The sequence below is a fragment of the Mirounga leonina genome, unplaced genomic scaffold (genome assembly GCF_011800145.1).
Source record: "Mirounga leonina isolate KUSES-001 unplaced genomic scaffold, KU_Mleo_1.0 Mir_94, whole genome shotgun sequence".
Lineage (NCBI taxonomy): Eukaryota > Metazoa > Chordata > Mammalia > Carnivora > Phocidae > Mirounga > Mirounga leonina.
The window spans coordinates 42,668,931-42,689,751 of record NW_023270855.1 but is presented as its reverse complement, the minus strand read 5'-3'; the positions used below and the strand labels follow the sequence as shown (position 1 = coordinate 42,689,751).

Sequence of the window (20,821 nt, the reverse complement as noted above, 5' to 3'; positions counted from 1 at the left end):
CCCTGCTCAGCAGGGAGTCTGCTTCTCCCTCTGACCCTCCTCCCTCTTATGCTCTCTGTCTCTCATTCTCTCTGTCTCAAATAAATAAATAAAATCTTAAAAAAAAAAAAAAAGGCCCCAACTCCAGGCTCCAGTGAGGGTGAGAGAAGACCACGGATACGAAGTGTCCTGTAAATAGTGAGGTGCCTCTAGGGGTTACGCTGAGTCTCACCGGAAAGACATACTGAAGCCCTAACTCCCACTGCCTGTAAGTACGGTCTCGTGTGGAAATAGGGTCTTTGCAGGTGTCATCAAGTTGAGAGGAGGTCCTACTGGATTAGGGTGGGCCTTCAACCCAATGACCGGGCGTCCTTATAGGAAGGCCTGGTAAGGACACGGAGACACAGACACACGCAAAGGGAAGAAGGCCACGTGAAGACAGAGGCAGAAACTGTAGTAACGTAAGTATAAGCCAAAGAGTGCCGGGGGTTACTGGCAGCCCCCAGAAACTGGGAAGAGGTGAGGAAGGATTCTTCCCTGGAGCAGTGAGAGGGAGCGCGGTCCTACTGACACCTTGATTTGAGAACGCTGGCTTTCAGAACATTCCTGTTGTTTTAGCCATTTAGCTTGTGCTCACTCATTGTGGCAGCCCCGGGACATGAACACGGGTGTGGAGTACGTGTCAAGGAAATGCCTTGTGGAGACAGATGGCTCAGCACCCCATGTACACCTCTCCTAAGTGAAGGGATCCATCAGTGCTGGAAGGCCCCCAGACAGATGAACTCTCTTCCACGAAGCCTACGTTTCCCACATTTTTCGGTTTGTCCTTTCTTTAGAGAGGAGGACACAGAACAGGCTATGGAGTGGGGTGGAAAAAGCAGACAGGAGGGATCTGGGGACCATCACCTGGCAGCGACAGGGTGCTTTAGAGGGACATCCCAAGCACTGGATAATCCCTGAGGGGCAGAGCTGAGGTCCCTGGAGAGGATGCTGGCTAGGCTCATGGAGCACAGCCACTGAGAGGCATGAACACCTGCCAGGCAAGAGGGCCAGCACAGATAGACACTGATACATGCGACTCCAACACGGCGGCCTCTTCGGAGGGTCAAAGACTCTTGGCAACATCTGGTAACTCTAATCATCAGGCCTGCTTTGTCTCCTGCTCCCCTTCCGATCTGGGTTTTCCTATCCCTCCTGCATGTGCGGTGAACATGGGATAGAGCCAAGGGCAGTGACCTGCATCCCATAATACTCTTGTGGGAAAAACAAAACACGATACTAACAAACCCTTATGTCTGGATGGGATTTAGAACTTACAAAGTACTTTCACATACAATCCCTCTTGATTGGGCCTCCTTGTGAAAGGAGCCAGAGGTGCCTAGCCATGAAAGACAGGTCTGTCCCCTGATTCAGAGAGTACAGGAAATCCTAAGTAAAACCATGCCAAACCCCCCAAAGTGGATAAGCATCAGGTTAGGAAACCATAATACACACAGGCCATAACCCAACATCCTAATTTGCAGCCCTATCCAATAGCAAAGAGCAGACTGAGCTCATAGAACCAGCTGAAAGCCATCTGGGCAAAAGTCCCAAGATGAAAACAGAGGACTTCTGTTGTTAGTAAATGGGAGACTAGGTAAATTTAGACCAACCCTTTCACTAAGAACACCAAAAGACGTACAAACATCTGAAAAGCATCAGAGAGCTAACAAAATACCGCAGAATTACCAGGCTGACATCCCAGAGAGAACAGGAACTCAGACAGGTGAGCCCAGCATTTAGAGGACTTCTTCCCTAGAGGCACCTACCCATTTGGAAGAGGGGGCTAGAACAGTAATGAACGTCTGGGGGCATGGGGAGGGAGTTGGAGTACAGGGCCCACCAAAGGTGCAAAGCTGGTAAACCACTGCCTGTTTGGGGCTGTTCCCTTAGAGGTAAGGATGAACCAAAAGCAAACCAGCCCTTGCATAGTCTGATAGGTCTGTGGACTGGTTTCAGTGGCCTGGAACTCTCCAACCTTGATCTGGAATAATGTGACCCCAGAATTCTAGTGCCCCTGGGCACGTGACAAAAGCAAACAAAAACCCCTCTCTAAAGGAAGAAATCATCCTAGGCAAAATATTTCAATAAACTATTTTCTAAATACAAAGTTCAGCACAAAATAAAAAATAATGAGGCACTTGGGAAGACAAATCAGGGAGAACTAGCAGAAATTATGCAACAGAAACATGCTCACAGGAATTCCATTTATTGGGATTATCACAGATTAAACACAGGCAAAGTTCTAGAAAACCCTCCCAGTAGTAATTCTGGCCATTTGAACTCCTAATTTTCTCTCTAATCCATCCTCATTTGTTGCCTGCTCTGCTATGATCTCCATCCTGTCTGCCTTCACCACTGTCTCTGGAGGTAACTTCTTAGAAAACAAATCTGACCTTACCTCAGCTTTAATGGCATTCATAATCTGTCCTAAATTGCCCTTTCCAGCCTCATCACCTAGGACCCCTCCCTCTCACAATTTCTGGTCATATGGCAAGACTTTTCTACGAATATCCTCCATCTTGAATGTCCTCTCCTCCCACGTTATCCTGAAAAACGCCTCCTCATCCTTCAAAGTCCAATTTAAAGCTCTCTCCTTGAAGCTTTTCTGAACTGGAAACTTCAAGTCTCACGGTTTTGTATTATAATGTTGACACAATGTATTATATTTATTTTTTTAAAGATATATTTATTTTAGAGAGAGAGATTGGGAACAGGGGACGAGAGGGGCAGAGGGAGAGGGAGAGAATCCCAAGCAGACCCCCTGCTGAGTGTGGAGCCTCACACGGGACTCGATCCCAGGACCCTGAGATTCAGACCTGAGCCGAAACCAAGAGTGGAACGCTCAACTAACTGAGCCACCCAGGTGCCCCTATAATTATTTGTTTATAATTCTATTTCTCAGGTACACTGTTAATTTCCTGAGGTTAGGGTCTGTCTTATTCATCCAGAGTTCTTGGCATCTAGCATAATGCTTGGCTAAGTGCTCAATACTGCTCAAGGGAAGGGTATTTTCTTTCTTTCTTCTTTCTCTTTCTTTTTCTTTCTTCCTTTCTTTCTTTCTTCCTTTTCTTTCTTTCTCTTTCTTTCTTTCTCTTCCTTCTTTCCTTCCTTCCGTCCTTCCTTCCTCTTTTTTTCTTTTTAGTAAGCTCTATACCCCAAGTGGGGCTTGAACTCATGACCCTGAGATCAAGAGTCACATGTGCTACTGACTGGGCCAGCCAGGCACCACTAGGAAAGGGTATTCCTTTTTTTTTTTTTAAATATTTTATTTTTTTATTTGACACAGAGAGAGAGAGCATAAGTAGGCAGAGCGGCAGGCAGAGGGAGAGGGAGAAGCAGGCTCCTCGCTGAGCAGAGAGCCTGATGCAGGGCTCAATCCCAGGACCCTGGGATCATGATCTGAGTCGAAGGCAGACATTTAACCGACTAAGCCACCAGGTGCCCCAGGAAAGGGTATTCTTAACAAATAAGGTGCTACAGACTCACGGACTGAATTGTATCACCCCAAAAGCCATATGTTGAAGCCCTAACCCCTAGTGTGACTGTATCTGGAGATAGGGCCTTAAGGAGGTCATTAAGGTTAAATGGGTCCTAATCCAATAGGACTGGTGTCCTTATCAGAAGAGGAAGAGATACCAGAGACCTCTCTCTCTCCACGTGTGCACAGAATAAAGGCAAACAGCAAGAAGGTGGCTGTGTGAAAGCCAGGCAGAGAGGCCCCGCCAGAAACCAACTCTGCTGGTACCTTGATCTTGGACATCCAGCCTCCAAAACTGTTAGAAAATAAATTTCTGTTGTTGAAGGCCCCCCAGTCTATGGTGTTTTGTGATGGCAATCCAAGCTAATACACAGAGCACTTCTGGGATCTCAAACATGTATAAATATACATCTTTAGGGAAGGTAAGAATTCAACACGGACTGACAAGAATGGTAGGGAGTGGACACAGTGACATCTGTAAAATGGCTTTTTAAAAAGTTTTATTTCAAGAACTTTGTTTTTTACTCTTATTTCAAAAAAAGGTGGGTCAAAGTACAAAAAAAAAGTCAGTCGAGTAACAGCAGAGGTTTAGAAATCACAGCAGCGAAGCAATATACAGACGGCACAGACCAAACAACCCCATGTGTGCGATTCTGTTCAGGTTCTTTGCTTATTTTGTGTTTTCTCCCTCCTGTACAAAAGACATCAAAGCATGCCATGAGACCAGAAAAAGAGAAGAGTTTAACGAATGGTTACAAGAAATAGACTCTGTACAAGAGGAGGTCACGTTCCTTCCCCCGCCCCCCCCCCGCCCCCCATTCCGTCTCTTCTTGCTCTGCTTTAGGTGAGGTTATTCTGAAGACAGTTCACCTCCAAGTCAGCCTGGTCACCTTTACCACCCTCGAGCTTGGGTGACATGGAGTTCTGGATGTTAAATGACTCCTCCTCTTTCAGGCAGGACTTGAGAGCTTCCTGGATTTTGTGGGGAGCACTGGGATCATCCTGGAAGAGGGAAAAGGGTGAGGGAGGGGTGGGAAGGAGACAGCGGACAGAGGGGTCAAATAACCACCCCAGGCTTTTGAAGGAAGAAAGGAAGAAACTCTAAGAGTCGAATGAACCGAAGGGACTCCTTTGCAGCTGCTTTCTAGGAACGTCATCCTAAAAGCCACTGGCCAGATGGAGATGGACACCTCCAGCAGGTGACTGGATTACAAACGTCTTTAATGTAGGCCAGGGCAAGGCTTTCCCTCTGGCAGAGATGGCGGGCGGGGGGGGGGGGGGGGGGGCGCGAAACGGTCCCTTTAACACGTGGTCTGGCCCCTCGAGAGTCTCACCAGCATGAGCTCGGCCTGCCGGCCGCCTCCCAGGGCCTTCCCCCACATTGAGTTCTGCTCTCCCAGAACCGTACCGATCAGGGAACGCGTCTTGTGACGAGAGGCCAGACGTGTGTGTGCCCCTTACCGGCAGGAGTTTATCTACCAGAAGATGCTAACTTACAAAGGTGTTTCCTCAATCCAAGCCCAGGTGAGTCCCGCTGCCTCAACGGCCTGCCGTGCTTGGCGTCCGACGATACTGGCCAGTCGCGCCGTTGGCCCACCACCCATTCCTGACGCGCCCCGAGCCCTCCTGCCTCCCCAGGTGTGTAGCCCTAGGACCAGCTGCGGACCCTGACCTGAGTTTGCTTGCTGCAGCTTGTCAGGAACCCCACCCTGGTCCACAGTCCCCCAGCTCCGCATTCTGCGCATTCAGAAAGCTCTCACGGCAACGCCTGCCTTCCCGAGGCTCTCTTCCCTCAGGGCCATCTGGGCATTATGGGCACACCTCATTTGATTGTGCTTCGCAGACACTGCCTTTTTTTTTTTTTTTTTTAACAAATTGGAGGTTTGTGGTAACCCTGGGTTGAGCAAGTCTGTCGGCATCGTCTTCCAACACCGTTTGCTCATTTCATGTCTCTGTGTCACATTTTGGGGATTCTCCCAACATTTCAAACTTTTTCATTCCCATTATGCTTGTTACGTGATCTGTGGTCAGTCGTTACGACTCACTGAAAACTCAGATGATGGTGAGCCTTCTTTAGCGAGAACGTAGTTTTAAATGAAGATATGTACACCGTTTTATTGTACACTCACTAGACTACAGTACAGTGCACATCTAACTTCTACATGCACTGGGAAACCGTACCTTTCCTTTGATTCACTTCATCTCGATGTTTATCAATTGCGGTGGCCTGGAATGGAACCCACACTGTCTCGGAGATATGCCTGCATACCCGTGTGAGTGTGATCGGGGGGGCCTCAGTTCTTTCTTAGGTGTTCCAAACAGCTCCTGTAAGTGCTTGGAGCTCGGCTGATCAAAGACACGAGTGGCAAGAAGCGTAGAGAATGTTGGTATCTGACCAGCTAGCGCAGACCTTTCCTACTTCAACACTTCTGAAATCGAAGGGAATCATCCTGCTTCAGGAGCAGGGCCTTCTCCGTACAACCGGGGGGAGTTCTTGCCCATGCTGACTGCTACCAAGTCTGACCCATTACAGGCTTACACAGGACACCCCAGGTATTCAAAGGGACTGTGCATACAGAAATCACTGTCACCTCCCCTGCCCCCCGCCTCACTTGGCACTTTTCCAGAAGACCAGCTTGAACCAAGCAGTACAGTAGAGCTTCAAAGACCTCAGGAATGATTTCCAGACCACAGGGGAACACATGCTCCCAGTTCCCAACGCCACAAGAGCCAGAAGAAATGAACTTCATACGGTATTGAGACAGATTTCAGGCACTTGATATTTTCTATCGCTGCTGGAAGAGATTTAGAAAAAACTCCAATGACATAAATTTAGATGTAGTGAAATGGAAAGAGCTCCCTGACATATTAAGTATGTGTATGCACTCATGCACACACAGGCTGTATGGAGAGGGAAGTGGGATGAGGAAGAACTGTGCTTTTCACGCCGGGTACTTCTGTGTTGTTTGGGGAGAGACACTGGGCACGGAAGCTTGAGAGCTGGGCCTGTAAAGATCCCCGGAAGAACAGACTTTGGATCACAGCAAAGCTGGAATAGGACAGGACGGCCTGTCCTTGTCAAGCCTCTTACAAAGATGGGACTCACTTTCATGCGGCTCAATACCACCACCTCCCCCCTCTAACACCCACCCCCAACCCGATATCACAGTCTTTGGGGCAAATAGGCAGCATGTGAGGAAGAGCAGATTTAGGGGTGCTTACAGACCTGGGCATCAAAGCTGTGATGCCATGAAGGTGGGGGCCCAAATTAAGCCTGGCTCATGGGATTTAGACAGATGAGAAAACAGACTTCTGGGCCAATAGGTGGGATAAGTATATTCTAAAAATAAGAACACAGGTATCCAAACAATGCTATTTGACAAGCTAAGTACTTCCAACAAATACGATAGGTGAGGGAGTGTCTGAACCAAGATAGAGCCATCCTAATCCAAGCGTTTCCTCCAGAACTGGATCCTTTTAAGTCTAGGGTTGCTGAATCCTCAGCAGAAGGCCCATCTGCCTTTGATTTGCCGGAAGTCCCGCATGGCAAGGGAGTTGGTCCTCCATCTGGCCTAAGTCCTGGGAACTGCTCTGTGTCCCCCTTCCCGGCACTTCCCCCCAGCCAAATGGGCAGCCTTCAGCCCAGTGTGGTGTGGGTTCAGGCCTGGAGCCCCACTTGTCCAGATACAAACCTCTGTCAGAAGGGGGCATGAAAGAAATAGAGCCTAGGAAGGAAGATTTAAATGGGGGCAAGGTGCAGAGAAGCACTAAGGGACACCATGGAGATGTCCTAGTAAGGAATAAACTGAAATCCTGGAAGGTCTGTCGAATCTCAGGAAGACCAAGTCGTATCCACAACATTCCGTGGACAGCACGGCTGTGAGAAGCAACAGGGCGGCTCTCTTGCCCGTGGCTTTCAGGTGACTTGAGTCACGCCGTGCTTCCCACACACTAGCCAGTCCTCCTGGAAAGCTCGCCAGTCTCCACAGCATGGGCGGAGGAGAACAGGCCTTCCCTTTCCTCCCGATGCTCCTTTCAGGGGCTGGCTGCCTCGCTGCACACACGCTCGCCAGGCCACCGGCTCACCAGCTGCAGAGCCGGGCGAGGAGCAGCCCTGGGCCACTGCAGGCGGGGAAGGAAGTGCCCCTGGAGCAGGCACCAGCCACGCTCCGTCCCCCGACACAGGCCCAAAGCAGCACCTTTTTTTGGGTTGAAACCTTTCAGAGTGTGGCTCGGAGAGATGACTGGAAATGGCTAGGAAAATGACCCACTCATCCTCCTTTACTTATGTAAAAGAAATAACCCCTCTATTAAGATAAGTAGAACTCTTGGGCGCCTGGATGGCTCAGTTGGTTAAGCGACTGCCTTCGGCTCAGGTCATGATCCTGGAGTCCCGGGATCGAGTCCCACGTCGGGCTCCCTGCTCAGCGGGGAGTCTGCTTCTCCCTCTGACCCTCCCCCTCTCATGCTCTCTGTCTCTCATTCACTCTCTCAGATAAATAAATAAAATCTTAAAAAAAAAAAAGATAAGTAGAACTCTCCAAAATTTTCGGAGCCATCAATACCACCAAGGACACTGGAGGGATGAGGGGAAGGGGCCGGGAGAGATACATGAGCAGTCTCGACTCAGATGCCCCTCGCCCCCTCTCCCAGCTCACCTGGAGATTTCCTGGCTTCCAACCCCCACCCGGGCTTGGGAAAGACTTTAAAAGAAAGACTTTAAAAAATTATCCTAAACTAACCTCTTTCATTTCTTCTTTAAAGTTAACCCCTTTGCTCCTCCTCCACCAGGCCAAGTTCTTCCCTGGGGTTTGCTGAACAAGGTCACATTTACTATTATTCTCTCTTTCCCCTTCTGGGGCTACACTGTCCCCAACTATCAAAGGAAAACAATGGTCTCGATCTGTGCTGTCCCACACGGTAGCTCGAGCCGCTCCCCCTGAGCTCCACAGCCGCAGGCAGCTTGTGGCTGCTGGAGTGGACCGTGTGACACAGAGCATCTCCATGTCACAGAAGGCGCCACAGGGCAGCGCCGGCCCGGACTGTTGAGGCCTCTATGTGCCTCTGTGCGCTGCTATTTCAAAGAACTTCTTCAAAATTTGCTCTCAGTCTTCACCGTGCCCATCTGGAGGGTCTGAGTTTAGCTCCCTCATCTGTGTATCAATGCATTTACCTTGCGGTATGGGGCTTGCATCCCGTGCCGAATTCCCGGGCTTGGATGTGACATGATCTGGAGCTTGGATGGTTTTTGCTTTTTTTATGAAATTTTCTCTGACGGTACCCAGTACTTTACTGGTTAGTCTGGTCCAGAAAACACACCAGAAGGCCAGCATCTTTAGAAACTGGTCTATTGGGACCTTCTATTGAGTTTCAACTGGTATTTATCCTCCCAAGAACAGAATTTACCCCTAGACTTATTATTCCACCAGTGTTTTGTGCCCTCCTTAGCTCTAACCCGTGTAAATATGCCTGCCAGTTTTTAGGGTCCTCAGACAGTGGAAAGGACACTGTTTTTCCAGCCATCCCAAAGAGCAACCACCATTCACTTAGGTGACCACCAGGACATTCCCTCACGATGGAAGCAGAATCTTTCTTCTCGATACAGAAAGTAGAAAGACACAGAGAAAGACAAATCAGACTTCTAAAGTCTAGATAAAGCTAAAAATCACGAGTCATCCTAGAAAAAAATCTGCGGTACTACCTATAACTGCTTGTCAAGGAAGTGACACACCATTCTGCCCTCAGTCCCACGTCACCACCCCAACTCGTCTCCCTAAGCTGACCTCCAGAGCTGGGAGGAGCAGCTCCAAGCTCTGAAATAGCCCAAAGACAAGGGCAGCGGCCGGCCGGGGCGTGCCTATGGATAAGGGGAGGCCTGGAGAAGACGAGTCACCTGACAGATAAGTTATCAGAGAGAGCCAAGGTGCGGGCACGCAGAGTGGGGGAAGGAGGTACAGGGACTGTCGCGAAGTTTCCTTACGTTTGGGTGAGAGCCTTCAGCAATGGTGGAGAGGGAGAAGTTATCGTTGTGGAGCTCAGACGGGGTCCGGAATTTGCTGGTTGGGACAGAAGAGAGCAGGGGACATGTGAGTGCAAGGATCATGGCAAAGCCTGACCAAGGCTTCACGGGTCAAACACTTATTTCATCAAACGCCACGGACCATAATAAGATGTGCCATTATTTGATGCACCGCAGAGAAAAAAACTTCTGCCATTTAAACTGGGATCCAATACTTTCTTATCACCTAGAATTTTTATTATATACTGGAAGTAGCTCATTGAGACTTTAGATAAAGCACTGACAACGCTATGTACAGCTCTGGCCAGGATCGTGCATGCCAGGCAATTACAACTACAGCATGACTGCCATCTGGCCAACAGTGATTATAAGATGCCAGCAATTGTGAGACACAATCCAATTTCAGAGACGTTAATATGTGGGGGAAAAGTGTGTATCTTAGAGTCAGTAAACCATAGCAGTATCCGTCGGGCATCGAGGACGTGTAGTGTTACCAGAGCGGTATCCGGGCTTGGGAAAGCAAGCAAGCATGCAGTGGGACATGAGGGTGACAGCCTCGGAGCTGAAGGGCCACGGGGGCCAGGCTCTGTGCAGAACACGTAGCCTGCTGATGGAGGAAGGCCTAGAACAAGGCCCTGTCTCTGGCCACCACTCTTGCTTCTCCAGTCCCCGGCAGGGGTTCCTTCTCTCCCCCGTCCTCCTCCGCAGCTACCCTGATAGGTGGTCGCACCCTGGCCCTCTCCTCCCCCTGCCACCGAGGGTTCTGGCTGATGCCCCACATGCACAGATACGGCCCCGCCTCAGTGCACAGGCACAATGAAGAGGCCCCCTCGGGGCCGGGGCGGTTAGCTGAAAGCTCCAGGCGGCCGTCAGCATCTGCCCAGGGCAGGCGTGTACCCAGCAAAGGAGCAACAGAGGGCGTTTTGTCCTTTTTCCCAGGACCCAGGGAAAGGGGGCAACAGGTCGACAAGGAGGTAGGGGCAGTTCTGCATAAATTGTCTCTTGGGTCCCAAGGAAGCTGAACTGCAACCTCCTGCTTTTGTGAGTCCCTGTGACACCTCAGAACATTCCTTGCTTTGCTCAGGGGTAGGGTGATTCTCTCACAGTGTGTAAGACCACATCCAAGTGTTCAAGGCATGGACTTAAAGGGAAACGCGTGTGGATCCTCACATGCACACGGCAGTCACTCCTCCGCTAAGAGAGAAGCTGAAATGAGACTCTATTCCCATCTGGCCCTGAAAATCCACAGCCGAGGAAGTTGAGCCCAGGCCCCTCCACCCCCAAAACTACTTAGGAGAGGTAAAGAGGACCTTCCCTAAATTCCTTCTGTCTGGACCAAGGGTTGACAAGCTTGGAACGGCAATGTGTTGCCAAACCCCTTCTATTCAGCATCAGTGAGAAGGAGCCAATACTGAGAGACAGCAGATCTGAGGGACTGGAGTGACTTCTCGTGAATTGTGAGTGAAATCCTCACCCTGGCCATGGGCGTCCAAGACCCAGGAAGCAGGTGCAGCCCGGTGCTGGAGGACTGAGCACAGTAACTTACATGGGGGACCACACCCAGGAGGGCACTGGGTGCTTTTTCCTTAAGCGCCGTCGGTCCCGGGGTGGGGGGGAGGGTGCTGGGGATGGTGCCAGAGAGCTGCCGTGTGCCACAGGGGCTTGGCCTCTGCCACAATGCCGGCACATTCTGTGCAGGAATGGCTAGATTTGGCTGAGTCTTTGGGATGGACAACACAGCTAGGGATGCAGAGCAGGTGCCAGGAACCCTCGCGACCATAGCCCCAGATCAGACGGAGGGGTGCGGCCATGGGGGGGCTGGCTGACACAGACTCACTTGGTCCTACGCAGCTTGGTGTTCTCTGTCTTGAGCAGATAGAGCTTCTTGGCGAAGAACACCGTCATCATGAACAGCAGGAGCAGGACGAGGGCGGCGGAGCCGACCGCCACGCACATCACCTGGAAGTCGGTGATGATGGACTCGCAGCGCATCCCCTTGTGCCAGATGTAGTCCTGCGTGTTACACCTGGGGCAGCGACAGAGGGAGACTGAGGTGACGGGCATGCAATCACGGCCACAGCAAGGGCCTGGTCCCTAAGCCGCATACTCACCTCAGCAGCCTGTTCCTATGAGTGTCTAGAGGAACCGGGATGCGCCCAGTCTGTGCGGACCCCACAGAGGAGATTCTGCGTACCCGCCCTACGCAGTGGGCAGGACAGCGCTGGGGTCCAGGAGATAAATGAGACAACCAGGGCGCCAAGAGATGGAGTGAACTGGTCACTCACGGGACTGTTCAGGGACCGCAGAGGGCGGGAACCCTGGTTTTCTACGTCGCAGCCTCAAGGAGGACAATCACAGGATTCTCTCTGCTCCCCTTGCCCTTGGCTCTGGGTGAAAAACAAGATAATAGGACCTTTGGCCACAAAAGGAGTCAACCCACTCTACCCGGGAAAACCTATCCGGCCGCTCTGCAGTCCCGTCTAGTTCACAAAGCTACCCAGACACTGAAATAGAAGGAAGTGACAGACAAGGACGAACACAAAGATGGATGTATATTCTCCTCCTATCTCTGCAGCCCCCCAAATTCTGCCCCTAAAGCTTCCTGTCCTATTACCATAAGAACGGTCATGAAAGCACAGTGAGAATCAACCCTCTGGGTGGGTTTTAGTCCTTTTGTTGAGTGACTTTCTCTTGCCCTTGGGGACATTCCCAGGCTCCAACTCTTCCAATGACATTGCTGTTTCCATGGGAACAAAGAGGAAAGATGTGGAAGGATACAGAGGCAGGCAAAGGAGGGAGGACATGAACCTCAGGGTGAGTGACAGACAAGAGAAAGGGGTCCAGAAAAGGGGAAATTATGCCTCGGAGAACTAGCCACTCCACACCCAGAACAGGGTGGGGAGACATGACTAACAGGAAAGTCTTTCTTTTCCAAGGGACCCTCTGCAGTCCTGGGAGCCTATCTGTTTGAGGACCGTGGGGAAAGAAGCTCCCACTAGCCCATGGTTCTAGACAAGTTCTGCCATAGCTCTGCTCATTTCCCTGCAGTGGGTCAGGGTGACAGAGACAAAGGCGTGCTGCAGTCTGCAACTGAGGGCTCGGCAGTCTCCTGTGAGCGGAATGCAAAACAGTTTCTGAGCCACAGCCGAGCCTGGGCGTGCACAGCTGGAGGAGGGATCTCTGGGAGGGAGGCCCGAGTGTGCCCCCGGGAGGGAAGGTGAGCAAGGGGAACCGGTGGGGGGACTTGCAGAAAAGCCCTCTGAGGTGGGACCCACTGGACGATCCCCGGTCAGCACAGCCATGCAGCTTACTGAGGACAAGGTTGCTTTTCCACTCGGGAGTCCCGAGAGCTCCAGGAGCTTCTGGGAACTTTTCTACCTCTCCAGAGGCAGCAAGGGCTCTCCATTTCAGGCGGCGATGGCAAGACTGCTTGGAAGGTGAAAAGTCAGGCCTCCAATAGGATGAAAGATAATGATTTTGCACAGAGATTTCAGAGCTCCCAGGCTAAATCCCACTAACCATCACTATAGTCCCACTAACAAAGCTTGAGGAGCAAAATCACAGGGTTTCCACATATTTCTGGTAGCCCTTAGCCAACTGGCAAGGTCTTGTTCCCATAATGTCTTGATGACAGTTTCTCCTTTCAGCAGGGACTGCACAACTCCAATCAGAAGTGTGTGGACGCATCCTATATGACTGACCCTAATCATTTCATGATCATTCAGAGGAAAGAAGGAACTGGAAGTCAAGCTTTAATGCCGAAAGCACAACATTCACACTTTCTTATATTATTCTTCTATCGGAACATCAAGACCTACAGAATTTGAATTCTTCACATACCTCCCAAAAGACCAAGAAAAACAAACATCCGGAACGACACTTACAGAGACACCCAGATTACAGAAATGTTCCTCCTAGGACCAACAGAAACAAGTCCCAGAGGAATCTGGGGGTTCTACCCCACTTCTAGGGCCTGTAAAGGATGGAGACAAGCAAACTACCCAGATCACCCCTGACTTGGGATTCTTCCAGAATAAGCCAGTGAGCTCTCCAGCAGGTTAACTACCTTGCCATGAGGGCAGGTATATGATGTATTCCTGATGAGGCATGGTGGCTGCAGACAACGTCCTTAGAGACACTAAACTCTCTGGGTCTTTAAAACATTCTGCGCTGGGTAAGCCCAAGGAGGACAAAAATCAAGGTAGAAAGGAAAAAGCCACTATCCAGGGGCGGCCTGGGTGGCTCAGTCCTTAAGCATCTGCCTTCGGCTCAGGTCATGTTCCCAGGGTCCTGGGATCGAGTCCTGCATCGGGCTCCCTGCTCAGCGGGGAGTCTGCTTCTCCCTCTCCCACTCCCACTCCCCCTGCTTGTGTTCCCTCTCTCGCTGTGTCTCTATCAAGTAAATAAAATCTTAAAAAAAAAAAAAAAAAGCCACTACCCAAAGTTAAGGAACCCCACCACCTCTACTATGCCAGGAAAGATACTCTGCTTGACTTGACCTACTTGAGTGGCTGCTCTCAGGGTCTGCTCCCAACGAGAAGGTCCTCACTGTGACTCTTACCTGCCCTGCAGGTAGACGGGGTCTTCCTCCTGCCACATACGTGTCTCAGAGGCCTTCTCTCCTCCAGAGTAGGTTTTTAAGCCTACTCTTTGTGCTAGTGTAGCCAGAACCCTACAACAAGACCCCTCAAGCCAGTAAAGGCCGCTTTCCAAAACCCTTAGAGAAGTCCCTTCACTTTGCCTTTATAGTTTAGTGCTTTGGTAAAGGATACACACTTGGAGGAAATACAAAATCTTACTTCTGGGCAATCTGTCCTAGTGATGAGGTCACAGCAAGTACATTTAAGAAGGAATTCCCCACGGAAGATACTGCGTGAACATCTCTTGACCTGGGAATCCCAGGATCCTCTTGGTTTGGGAACGCACCACCTCTTGGAAGTTGTGCCCATCATGTCCCCCTCTTTGCTGAGTCTGCCTCACATACACCCTTCAGTTCTTTTACAAGCCCCTGTGCACCTGCCTGCTACACCCTTACCTGCAGAAGGCCCCTATGTTCTCCACCAGGTAGCACTGGCCGCCATTGTGGCAGTAACTTGGGAAGAGGTCGCACACTGACCGGCAGGAGCCGTTATGCCGCACAAAGCCGCTGCGGCACTCAGTGCCATTCTCACTTGGGGCCAGGTCCCTGCCTGGCTCTCCCGGGCGGGGCCTGAGGGCGATGCTGCTGCCAGGGACCATCCCCAGAGTATGCTGTGGGGGGACAGCATGCCACCGACTGGTGGGCTGGCCAGTCCCGGGCCCCAGACCAGGCTTCTCAGTGGGCACCAGAAGGTCACTTTCATCTTCCAGGTCTCCACCTCCCACTGCATCCTTGTCATCCTCCTCTTCCTCCTCCTCTTCATCCAAGTCATCATAGAAGGATGTGGTGGGGTAGAAGTCAGATTCATCAAAGGGGGTGAAGTCATCGTATAAGTCAAGCAGGCTCCAGGAAGGGGTCTCTCCCCCAGTATCGGAGTGGTGCTCTGAGGTCCCTGGCGACCCCGGGAAGCTCCCCAGGTCCGCGCCACGGCCCTCACCATCCAATCCTTCGAAGTAGTCGATGTCAATTATATCTGATGCCGGCTGGGGCTCCAGTGTGCCCTGAAAGGGGAACGTGGGCTCTGGCCCATGCGGGTCACGTGTGCTGCCTCCCAGGTTCAGCCAAACCTCCAAGGGGCTCTCCTTGGGGAGTTCGGGGCCTGGGCTCAGCTTGTCGCCAGGAGTGGGGGAGGGTGGTCCGCTGGCCTCTGTAGCCTCGGGGGTGGCAGAGGGCATCGATGACTGTCCCAGGGCCTCCTCGGGAGCCGGGAGCGTGGCTGGAAGGGCCTGGGTGTCGCCGCTGCCGGCCTCTGCGGTCACTCCACCCAGGCCCGGGCTGTCGGCCTCCAGCCAGGCGGTGCCGGTCACCGCCGCGGACGCCTCCAGTGCCTCCTCTGGCCCGACCCCAGTGCCCACCACGGCCGGCTGGCCGCCAGGTGCAGTCCACGAGGTCTCATCCTCTCCAGCAGCTGGTGGGCCGGCCTTCTCCCGCGTGCCGTTGGCACGCGGCTTCCACTCCAGGACGCTCTTCACCTGCTCCTCGGCCTCGACGGCGCTGCCCGCCTCACGCGCTGTGGGCGGGAGGGAGAGGGCACGACGTCAAGGCCCCGCCCCCCGCCGCGGCTTGCTCTCCCAGCCTCCCCGCCCACCCGAAGACTCCGGGACGAGGTTTCCCAAGGCCACGCCCCCCGTCCCCCAAGGCGGGGAACACACCCGGCCCTGCGTTTCCCGCTCATGCCCCGCCCCTCAGGCCTCATGCCCCGCCCCCGACAGGGTCCGCAGTGTAACGGGGCGGCCCCCACCTTCGGCCCTAGGCAGAGGTTTGACCCTCAGGACTCCACCCCACCTCCAGACCCCGCCCTGAAGTCGCACCCTCAAGGCCCCGCCCCACCCCAGGCCCCGCCCTGAAGTCGCATCCTCAGGGCCCCATCACCTCCAGGTCCCGCCCCGAAGTCTCACCCTTAGGCCCCGCCCACTCAGGCCCCTCCCCCAGCCGGCACCCCTGTCCGCACACCCCGGTCGGGGCCGCCCCCGACTTCTCGGCATCCCCCAAGTACCCCACCTCTTCGCGCGCCCCTTCCCCCGCCCCGGTCGCGGGCAAGGCGCTGCCCCGCCCCCTTGCCACAGATCGCGAACTCCGCCTGTACCCGAGGCCAGCGGGACCCTGGCCCAGGGTGAGGCGCGAGAGCCACTGGGGTCCCGGTCGCAGTCGGTACCTACCCGGCGCGGCCCCGGCAGCGAGGACCAGCGTGGCCCCCAGAAGCAGCAGCAGCAGCGGCGGCCCCCGGCCCGGGCCCCCGCCCCCGGCTCGGCCCATGGCGCGGCGCCCCGACCGCTGTCCGCGGTCTGCCCGGCTGGGTGCGCCCCCGGCTCGCCGGCCGCCGCGCCTCCCGCCCGCGCTGCGGCCGTCTCAGCCCACGATGGGCAGCGCGAGAAGCCGCATGCCGCCGCCGCCGTCCGCCGCTGTCCCCGGCGCGCCGCGCCTCCCCGCCTCCCGCGCCGCCGCTGCCGCGCTCAGCGCCGCCCCCACCCCGCCCGCCGCGCCCGCCCCGCCGCACGTAGCTCTGACGCCTGCCCTGCTCGGTCCGCCTGCCGGGGACAGACCGACCCCCGGCTCGGGACGCCGAGACAAACGGACTTGGAGTAGCGCGGGTGGATGCGGAGCACAGCGCCGCGCGTGGCGTTAGCCGACAGGTGCATGGGCGGGAGACCTGCGGGACGGGGCCCGCCCTCCCCGCGGAGGGCTGGCACGGGCCCCCCCACCTGCGAGGAACCCACCCGCCACGCGGCGAGCACGGAGGCGGGGGCCCAGACACCCGCAAGTTCGGGGCGGGGCTCGGAAGGGCCGCAGGGGGCGGAAGCCCGAGCTCGCGCTGTGGAAATGAGCCGAGTCCGGGGCGCACGGAGCCTCTCGGATTTCTGCGCCAATGCCGTGTTCCGGGCGGGGAAGGGTCTCAGGGAGGTCTGCGGGTGCCCACGGGGGCGGGGCGGGCGCTGGCAGCGCCAGGCAAGGGGGCGAAGCCCAGAGCTCAGGCTCTAATCGGATCAGACCTAATCCGCCCACAGCCAAAGCCCAGACCTCGCACAGCCAGGCCCTCCGCAGCGCATCCCAGGGGCAGGGGGCAAGACTTTCCTGAGGCTGGGGCTACCCCGCCTTCCTTCTCGCCTCCTCGGGGGCAGCCTGGGCAGCGGCCTTTAACCCTGGCCCCTTCCTCCCAGGATACATCACTCCCCCCCACCCATGTGTCCCAGGCCACCAAAGCTCAGGGTCCTGGGCAGACCCAAGCATACAAGCTCGCAGCCTAGGGACGCGCGGGCTCCAGGACCGGCGTTAGAGTAGTCTGCGGGCTGACCAAAGCTTAGTGTTCAGCCAGGGACCCCTCACCCCCAGACCCCTGCTTGCTGGGGAGTTTGTGGCCTACTCACCTAGCCTATCGCCCAAAGCAACCATCCACCTCCTGATGTGTTATTGACCCAAATGACATTCGGGGTCACCACCTTCGACGTGACACCCATGGTATTTGAGACATTCCCATTTCTGTCCCTAGGGAGCCACATAGGTAACCAAGTTGGAGAATCTATGCCTTCATGTCCTAGTGTGTGTCTCTGGATGGGGTTCCCTATGTTCAAAGTGTGTTCTTCTCACCATACTACTGCGGCAGCAACCTCTTAGGCAGGCTGGTGTTCCCTTCCTTCCAAGTCTGCCTGGCAAACGGGCCAGAAAGCTCAGTTCCTGTCACCTTTGCCCTCTGCGAAGCCTTCCCAGCCTGCTCCTGGAATCGTCGGTCTACAGTAATTCCCCACTGGACTGCAGGGCATGATGAGTGCACAGGACCAGGCGCTGGGAGGCTCCCGAACGCTGGGAGAAGCAAACACGCATGAAGGGCAACCAGGTACTCCCACCCCAGAGCCAGGGGTCTGGAGCTTCCTGCAAAGGGGCTGACTTCGTGAGGCTCTTTCCATGGCTTCCCGCTGCCTCTGGGGGACAGTAAATACCAGTTTGGACTACAGCCTTCTCTGAGCAGAGGGCCAGGCTGGGCTTTGCACTTGCTGGTTGACCACTGAGGCACTAACGCACCCTTCCAACCCCATCTCTGCTTCCCTTGTCTGTGGCTTATCTCTGTATTTTCTTTTTTGGCCTATGTACAAGTCTGTGTTCCTTTGCTTCTGGTGGTGGTTGTGAGCGGAGGATCTTGGTGGACCTGCCCAGCTCCCCCTTCCCCAGGCTGGTCTGTTTGGGGATGAGGCCTCACCAATGGGGCCTTGACGTCTGGGGCATGATGACCACCCTGTGTTTTTCACTAGAAAGGTCTGAATGGGACCCTTCTCCCACTTCTTTGTTAAAACTCCAGCAACTCCAGTTTGTTTCTCATTTTAATGTTTTATTAAGTATTTAAATATATTCTTTTAAATTCAATTAAAAAAATTTTAAGTAGGATCCACACCCAAGGTGGGGTCTGAAGTCACCACCCTGAGATCGAGTCACATGCTCCACCCACTGAGCCAGCCAGGCTGGCTTCAGTTCAGTTTTTGAATTAGAACAAGCATATGGTATACAATAAAATGTGAACCATCGCCTTCCTCAATGACCTTCTTCCCTACCTTGGAGACAAATTCTTCTAACCACTTTCTTCATTTGGGGATTTTAAGCCAATGGCTGCCACTCACTTTTATCCTGATCCCCCCTAGACCTCCGAACTGAGCACGGCACAGCTGGTTTGGAACCACCTCCACGAGGTGAATGGGAGAAGCTCACCAGGCAATGGAGGGTGACAGGAAAAGCAGGATCGGCATCAGATCTGCGTGACCTTGGGAGTCAGTAACCCATTTCCTTTATGAGACCGGGGTAACCACAGCGTCCAGTGACTGCAGTACTTTTTCTGGGCCCAGGGCTTAGGGTGGGCCAAAGAAGAGATCGAAGATGTAGGAACTGCAGAGTGAAATTAAACCTCTATCTAGAGCCTACACCCATGTCCCCACATTCAAGTCTTGTGCATTTGGGCATCAGGGATGCTTTTGTGAGGCAATGGCTTCCACATGCCTCTGAGGTTCCTATTGGGTTTGGCAACCTGCCTCCGGTGCCAAGGCAGGCACAAGGCCCACTGCCATGGCTACAGCCTGCCTCCTTGTGCATAGAAAGCCTCTAGCTTAACTAGGGGCTGCTGTCCAGGACAGGAGCTGCTCCAGTTGCCATGGCTGGGGCCATACTTCAGTCTGGACAGGAAGCAGCATGGTTCCTGGCTTTAAGTCCTCAGTAGTAACTACTAACATTTTTGTGAGTTTCTAGTTTTCCTAGTACTCTTAATTTGTCCTGTTTCTCACTATCATGCTACAAATATCTTAACCATTTTGCACATTTGCAAACCGACACTGAGATCATGCTCATGACGTGGTAGGGCCAGGACTTGAGCCGAGATCTTAATTTCAAACGTTTTCATTCTTGCTTCTTAATTTCAAAAGAGGAATCAGGATGCAGAGGTCAGGCCTCACTTGGCAGAACGGAAGCCCTGCCTCTCTCCCCAACCCCCACACCCGGGCATTTAAGGGTCAATGCTATGCTTTCTTAACAGGGTACAACATGGCAATGATCCAGACTCATATCCTAGGTCAGAATCAGAAAGGGCCGTCTAGCACGGCCTCTGCCCTGCCAGGAGAGATCTGGACTATGCGGCAGTCAGCTCTGACCATTTTTGGTGATGGGCTGCTGCTAGTGGACCTTCTTGCACCATTACCAGGAAGAAGGGAAGAGCCAAGAGTGAGGGGCCCGAGTTATGTGCGCTGACAAGCACCTCCTCGCTGCAAGAACTCTGGACTCTCAATCACACAAGTACTCCTCCTAGAAAAGCATGTCACAACCTGGAGGTGGTCATCTTGTCGTGGCAGTGGGTCTGCTGCAAGATGGGAAAAAACCCTGAATTTCATTTCCCCAAAGCCAAGTCAGTTGGGAGAAAGCCACACAGCACAAGCCAACACTGCCTCAGACATGGATCAACTAGGCTTGTTTGCAGGAAGAGTCCTGCTGTCTCGGCAGGTGACCTCTCCAGGTGGTTCTCAGGAAACCCATAGGTACTACACAATAAGCAGACTGGAACAAGGAATGCCACTCCATTGGGATGACTATGGGAAATCCGTTAAGTGTCAGGGCCAAACCAGCCACGGAAATCAGCCCGTGCAAAGGAGCTATTACCTTCCAATGGCACCGCTGCTTCGTAACTCCCTCTGGGACCATCTGGTTGTGAGGGCACCTGAGCTGGTAGGTTGCCACAGGAGAGAGTGGGAGGCATTTTCTTTCCGGTCTAAGTCGTTGGAAGGTGTTGGTCATGGTACTGTATGAAGGCATGGCTATTTTGCAGACCCTAAGGGTCCGCAGTGGTAAGGTGGCTGCCGGCAGTCACCTGAATGCTCTCCGAGGGCTTGGAAGGGCCTAGAAAGGCCTCTGGGGACAGGAGGGAATAGAGCTGGCCCCAGTTCTCCAAGGCAGGCCAGGAGCAGGAAGAGGGGATCAGACAAGTCTCTCTCCCCTTGGGGTCCCATGGATTGGAAAGGGCTGGGGGGTCTCGGGGAGAGAGAGCTAGCTCTAATTTGTTTCGGAACCTCTGGTTAAGCCTATTCATAGGACTCCTTTTGGTCACTACTGTCTCAGTTCGGTTTCAAATTCAGGGTCAAAGGTGCTTCCTAGTAAAGAGAGGTGGCAGGCCTAAAAACAAGCCACCAGGAAATGAAGT

General features: G+C 53.6%; 1 protein-coding gene across 1 annotated transcript; it reads right to left on the bottom strand.

The window, feature by feature from the left end:
- Positions 1-3,913: 3,913 nt before the first annotated feature.
- Positions 3,914-16,413, bottom strand: CSPG5 (chondroitin sulfate proteoglycan 5). Its single transcript, XM_034997322.1, has 5 exons — positions 16,317-16,413; positions 14,554-15,667; positions 11,356-11,544; positions 9,480-9,555; positions 3,914-4,501 (listed from the first exon to the last, which is right to left on the bottom strand). The coding sequence occupies exons 1-5, from the start codon at positions 16,411-16,413 to the stop codon at positions 4,340-4,342; spliced, it is 1,638 nt and encodes a 545-aa protein (XP_034853213.1). The 3' UTR covers positions 3,914-4,339.
- Positions 16,414-20,821: the final 4,408 nt, after the last annotated feature.